At 35.0% G+C, this 7,050-nt stretch overlaps 1 protein-coding gene across 2 annotated transcripts in view; it reads left to right on the plus strand.

Annotated features, from left to right (window-relative positions):
• The window catches only part of LOC149776380 (uncharacterized), a 56,445-nt gene extending 50,163 nt beyond the window's left edge, over positions 1–6,282 (plus strand). The window contains exons 1-3 of one of the 2 annotated variants that reach the window (XM_089942352.1): positions 3,065–3,218; positions 4,665–4,824; positions 6,150–6,282. In XM_089942352.1, coding sequence (XP_089798478.1) covers positions 3,140–3,218; positions 4,665–4,824; positions 6,150–6,207 — 297 coding nt within the window. In that variant the 5' untranslated portion in view covers positions 3,065–3,139 and the 3' untranslated portion in view covers positions 6,208–6,282. Of the gene's footprint in view, positions 1–3,064; positions 3,219–4,664; positions 4,825–6,149 lie in introns of those variants that run through there. The other variant, XM_089942354.1, reaches the window with a different exon arrangement.
• The last annotated feature ends 768 nt before the right edge of the window (positions 6,283–7,050 follow it).

The following is a 7,050-nucleotide window of genomic DNA, read 5'->3' on the forward strand; positions in this document are numbered from 1 at the left end:
CGAACCACCTATATCACATCGTAGAGGAATGCTTTCCGCACAGTATGCTCTCAAATTAAATTCAAATCCTCTGAACCCTGCTTTTGCGGCTGTTTTTCAACCCAAATACCAAACCTTATACGAAAATAAACCAAACGCCATACCTTCCTTTGGCATTAGAATATCATCCAGCATTGACAGCACAAAAATTGATCGTTCTAAAATTCATCTCCGAAACACCACCATGGCTCTTCAACAACCAAAAGTGCTTTTTAAGCGACACAATGGAAAAAATCTGAGACAAACCCTTCCATCTTCCACAACTCTTACCACGAACTCCTCACTGAATTTAAAAACTACACAAGAATTTATACCGATGGATCAAAGGTTGAGGAAAAGCCTGTTGCAGCCTTCATTTGTGGAAATCACACAACGCAAGTTCGCTTACCAAATGGCACATCTCTTTTTTCAGCCGACATCAGAGCAATAGACCCTACTCTGCAATATATTGAAAACAAACATATTTTAAACAGCATCATCTTCTCCAACTCCCTATCAGTACTTCAATCACTACACAATAGAAAACTGGAAAACCCATTATTGACCAATCTTCTCCCCAAAAGTACTAAGCTGAGTACCTCCCACAATATCGAATACTGCTGGCTACCTAGCCATGTTGGTATTAAAGGTAATGAAAAAGAGGATTGCGCTGCTAAAATCGCCCTATCTCAAGAACTATCTGATTTCAAAACACCGTATACTGATTTTAAACCTAGTATCAAAGAGGTTTTGCGTCAGAAGTGGCCAGTATCATGGAATGATGCAGTGAATAATAAACTTCACAAAATCAACCCAGCCTTTGGACTATGGACTCCTTCCTACAGAATCGTGCGTAGGGAGGAGGTAGTCATTGCAAGAATTCGAATTGGTCATACTTACATAACCCACTCCCACATACTAAAAGGTGAAGACCCACCAGAATGCGTTTCTTGCAATGAACCATTCACTGTTAAGTACTTTCTGATAGAGTGTTTTGACCTGAAACCTACGCGCGCGCGATCAGTATTACAATGTGCATGACATGAAGAAACTTTTTTCATACAATAAACCTCACTTGTATTATAGAATTTCTGAAAGCAGTGAGCATTTATTCTAAGCTATAACATTTACGCCATCAGTTTGAGCATTTGTAAGTAATATATTTACAGTCCATTATCTTCAAAAACTTCTCACATGCCTTTTTTAACATATACCATTTTCATTTCACGTAGATAGGGAAGACTTATTTATTACAGTTACCATCTTATCGTTTTATTTGGATTTGATATCGCTGGTCGATATAAAACTTTTATCATTTTTTACCTAATAATACATATGATCTTTCGTATGGCGCTAAATAGCCTAACAGTGCTGGTGCGCCGTTAAAAATAAACAAACACACACACACACACACACACACACACACACACACACATATATATATATATATATATATATATATATATATATATATATATATATATATATATATATATATATATATATATATATATATATATATATATATGCACCCTATATTATTTACTCAGAAATAACACCTATATTTCATTCAATATCATCAACAGTTCAAAGTCTGATTTGCCTGATGTTTTTTGGGTCATTGTATTTTTATTGTTGTTGTTGTCATCTTCGTTGCCGTCCTTTGTCATTATCTTGTAGGCGTCCTTTTATAGTGTCTCGATTATCAATCTCCTAAACAAAAGAGCCGAGAACGCAAAGGTTTTTTCTCAGACGCAAGAAATGTTGATACGGATATATTCTGAGACACTTACTAAATACCATAAGATTTTTCTATTTAGTTATTCCCCCCAGAAATCTCAGGGTTTTTTTCGCGAGTTGATTGTATGTATCTAAGCGTTATTGTGATGATATCTATCGGGCAAAGACTTAAAATGGAGTTAGTTGTTCGATTTTGTATATATGAGAAATTCCAGATGTGTACGCAGTTTGGTACAGAACTGGTCGAATTGCGTCAGAGATATGCATCGTATATATCCAGATGAGATTAACTGAAGACTTAATTTCCATTATTGGTATAGATTCCATGCAATTTTAAACATTCTGGACAGGATGTGAAACAAATATTTCATTTAAATTCCACTCATAATGTTTCAATAAAGTAATTTAAACAAAAAGTTCAAACACTTACTGAACAAAAGCAAATCCTGCAAGTCCTTGCCCAAGTAACCTTATACAAGACTGAATTAATATTCGAAAATATCTAGTATTATCACTGTTATTTTCTTACGTTTAAGTAATATATAAGCAAGGCCAAATTAGCCTTTCTTGGACACAATAAACACATATCAGAATCTCGAAGTTTTGTTTTTCTTTACAAGATGAAGCGTTTTTGATTTAAAGCTATGTGGATGTTTCAAAGATACAATATTGGTTCGAAAAGCTTCCATAATGAACCATACGTCCAAAATGATGACCGTAAGTGACATGTCGTGACGAATTCTCATTCAACGAGTATAAAATCCTGTCTCTACTTCTACACTCTTGCATTCCCTCCAGAACTTGGTAAGTTGTTTATTGCTTGTTAATCCCAATGATGTTAATTACCCAAGCTGCGGTGAGTCGGAGCTTCGATCGCAGGACATTAACTCAAGGTATCGCAGGTCTAAATCTTGCCCAGATCATCCTGGGTTGGCTGTTGTGGTGCTTTTATTGAGAAGGCACTTTAGTCCCAAAGAGTCAGCAAAAGGCAGCCCATTAATGTGACGCAGTGCCGTTAAACAATTATCAAATTAGTGTTATCTGATTCGTCTCCTTTAAAGTTGAAGGTGTGTAGAAAGGGTAATGTACTTAGTGGATTTTAGGGTAGTCAGACTGCATGTAGATGTTTACATTATAACGTGCATGTTATTAACTTCTTCGGACTTTGAAAATCACACATTTTGTTTAGATTTTTTATTACCGTTGTAACAAATGTTTACCTAACATTTGGGATTTCACTTTTCTGCAAGAGCAAATTTTTTTATGACCATAACTGTATACCACTGCACAACACACCTGTGTCAGTTCCAGCGATACATGTATAGATACATAAACTAGTTGTCATATTTACTTTCAGAACTGAAATCGTTTCGCAGCAAACATGAAGATTGTCTTCATTCTCCTTGTCTGTACCTGTGCTGTTTTCTGCGCACCGGAAAAGAGAGTATTTGTAGACTCTCGTAAGTGACGATGTTCAGAACTTTAGAAAAATGAACTTTTTAGTATCTTTCTTATGAATACTAAAATGTTCATCACAAGAATATTCCTATGGCAGAGATAGGAAAATTTAATTTAACAACATATATGGAAACGGTTATCTCGTTAGAGTTTGTTTTTGTGTTTGTACCATCAAGTTTCATAGCTGTAATACAACCGAGTGCGTCACATTACTTAATACACATGACGGTGACTCAGAATTATAAAAGAGTGTTTATGAAAAAAAATTATAATTTAAAAATTTAAATTAAAAAAAAAACATTAAATTACATAAATGTTCATTGCAAACAATGGTTTTCTTTAATTTTTAAATCCATCATGTAGTTAACCTTTACAATGATGCTATATTTTATTCTTAGAAGAACCTTCCATTTGTCTATTCCTGCTTTAAATACCTTTATAACCTAATTATAGACCTAAGTTATAATTAAGAAAGATAGTCCTTAACTACTCAGTCGCCCAATTATCTGCTAGGTTAGATGCGAGTCTGTTAATAACAACTCAAACGAACATGGGAAAGCCATTAAGTTAGTTAGCCTAAAGGTATCCATTTATGAGAACAGTATACAACAGATTCATGGCATATTCATATGCTTCTTGTATAATTTGTTTATTTTGTCAGTCAGAGATAAATGGTTGATAGATTAGTTTGCACATCAAAAAAATTCCAATACATGTTTTCTGGAATCACATAAAAGAAAACATATTAATATTCGATATATGACTTTACATTTACACGAAATAGGTGATTACTTTTACTAATACGTGTGGTCGAAACGTGAGAAACTGTACTGTATGGATGGAGGATACTGATGTAAGATTTTTTATGCAAAGAGATTTCACGAAATAAGATCAACTTAAATAGTCCAAGACTTTGGTAGCTTGTTATTTTATACGTAGCACGCTCAAATACATAATAGCGCACACGTGAAATTATTCTCGTGATCCATTTGCAAACAATTGTTAGAAAATAGAGCCGAATTTGAATGAGAATGAAGAAAACATGACCGTTGGTCTTCCCAAAGCAACATAAAAATTCAAATAATACAAAGAGCAAAGCCAATGTTTCTTGTCTATATTGTTCAAGTGTCATTCATAATACTTAAGTGACTGAGTTGAATTTTGTTTGGTGCTAGAGGATCAAACATAGCTCATAACGTATTAAGAGTAAGCAGGGCAGTGGACAGGATTTGTGGGCCCTAGGAAACATTCTGCAGTAGGCCTATGTGAATTACAAATTGGCACGGCGGTGGGCACCCTGAACGTTGTCGGCCCACAGAATTTAGTCTTAACTAATATACATTGTCCTCGACCCTGAGAGTAAGCTATCCATACTTTAGGATCTTAAAAATCAAACTAAAACGTTTTGCGTAAGTTGTCCAGCAAAAATAATTTTTTGTATTATACAGTTCATGGCTTTGACCTCACTCACCTGAAACAGCTCGTGCAGAGTCTTCTCAATACTTTGGGGACTGACACCACCGAGCAGCTCTGCGAGACTGAATGCCACACTCTTCTGACGGATCCAGCACATCTTCTGCATTACAGCTGTGGGCTTGTTTGTCATGCGTGAGTCCATAGTTACATCTCTATTAAATTTTATTGTCGGAAATCCTAGTACTGACCTCCGATTTGACACCTCTTGTTGGGATTCTGTTTTAACACCAAATATTCCACAGCTTCAGACGCGATTCATGCATTAATATCGAGTCCATATGCTGCTGAGAAACTTTGTATCATTATGCATGTAATTACATCTGGCTCCACCTCTCAGATAGGTAGCAATATGTGACTACATTCTTATTATGGACCAGCATAAGGTCTGCTCGAAGCATGCATTTATGACACCGAATCTGCTTTAGAAAGGGATGACATCGAATTAATTTTTCCATGAAAGGTCACGTTTTCAGGTCGATGCCGTTACTAAATACCATTATCATAGTGTCTTATGCTTTTTCTCATTATGTCATGTGGTCTTTATAAAGTCAACGTCATTATATTTCGTAACTAAACGTCTATATTCCAAAATGTCTTTCAAGATAAATACCCAATCACGTGTAGTGTATGTTGATACTGTTTAACGTTACAACTCATGTCGACATCTTATTTCTCTAATAATGAGCCTGAAATACTGCATCCACGTCATCGAAACGCTTCTGTATAAATAAATGTTTTTCATTTGGATACGCACTGCACGAGTCGTTAATTTTAGTTTCAAAATTTTATTTACAAAAAAGACAGTTTGTTCTTTTGTAAATGAATCTCCACAAATGAAATCAACGATAGTCTAGGGTTATAGTGTAGCGATAAACGAATATGAAGGAGCGAAAATGTAAGATTTGCCAAAAAATACAAATATCAAAATTGTTAATTTGTTATTTGTTAAGTAACATCATAAGTAACAAATATGTACTATACTGTAAATATAGAAATAGACATGCATATACATTTTGCCTCATGTGAACACAAAAAAAAATATTCTAATATAAACTTTGTTCGAATGGGGGTGTAGATTATTCCTCTATAATATCAAACATGACCTTACCCCATTTCGAAACAAAACGCTAATGAGGTTTGGTGTGATTTTTATATTGGGACTTAATGGGGAGGGGGCATTTTGTACGTATCCAATACTTCCTCATTCCTTATACATTTAGCCAAACACTTTTAATACAAATCAAAGCACATTGAGAGTGATAAAAGTTAAACTGAATAGACTGAAGAATATACAAGCCCAGACGTTATATTTAATACTGGAATGGTTACCCCTGTGTAAGATACTGAATTATAGATGAAAGATTTGTTTTGAATATTTATGAATAAATGTATTTGTAATTAAAAATTGAACTTCTCATATTACATTTTACATCTTCATCTTGCGTCACTAATTTCAGATTCCAGTCCTTAGTCCACAGATTCAACCTTGCGCCTCAGACCGGCACCGTTGGGTAAAATGTTGACACTGTATTGACACTTGTCGATACTTGTATGTGTACCGAAGTAAATAAAATTCATCAGGAATCGTAATCTGTTTTATTCCTTTTTTAAATAAATCTATATAGGATCTGAATGATAATGCCTTCATCACATCTCTAAATACCATTGCTTACTCCTATGCTAGTAGCATTTGATGTTTCCCCGTTCTGATTATCCTTTAGAGAAAATCATCAATGCATTTAATAAATGTGCAAACACTTCTTAGCTTCTTCGTAAAGATGCACAAAATGCAAAGCTGCTATATTCCTTGACTAAATCTCATCTTAATTAGTTATTGGGGATTTTGTGACTTATGTGTAGAAGAAATACATTATACCTAAATCCCTTAAGCAAATTCAGTCACTGAAGTTTTGAAACATCTTGTGGCTTTTTAATTGGAGTTACATGACTTCTTTAGGTTACGTGTTGGAAATATTACATAACCGATTAAACACTAATTTCCTGAAGAGTTGGATGTCGTACTTCAAGCTTATGCCGTTCTAAATTACCTGTCAATGAAATAGATATAGAACAAAGATATATTTTTTTAGCAACATACATACATACATACATCCATACATCCATACATCCATCCATCCATGCATGCATGCACACACGCACGCAGAAACACACACACACACACACACACATACATACATACATACATACCATCGTCGACCTAGACCGCTCCGGTGGCCTAGTGGTTAGAGCGTCCGCCTCGGATGCGGGAGGTCGTGGGTTAGATCCCCAGCCGAGTCATACTAAAGACTTACAAAAATGGCGCTCAGTATTAAGAGGTTAACATTAAGACTGATCGGC

The sequence above is a fragment of the Sinohyriopsis cumingii genome, chromosome 18, assembly GCF_028554795.1.
Source record: "Sinohyriopsis cumingii isolate HCF-2022 chromosome 18, ASM2855479v2, whole genome shotgun sequence".
Taxonomy (NCBI): Eukaryota; Metazoa; Mollusca; class Bivalvia; order Unionida; family Unionidae; genus Sinohyriopsis; species Sinohyriopsis cumingii.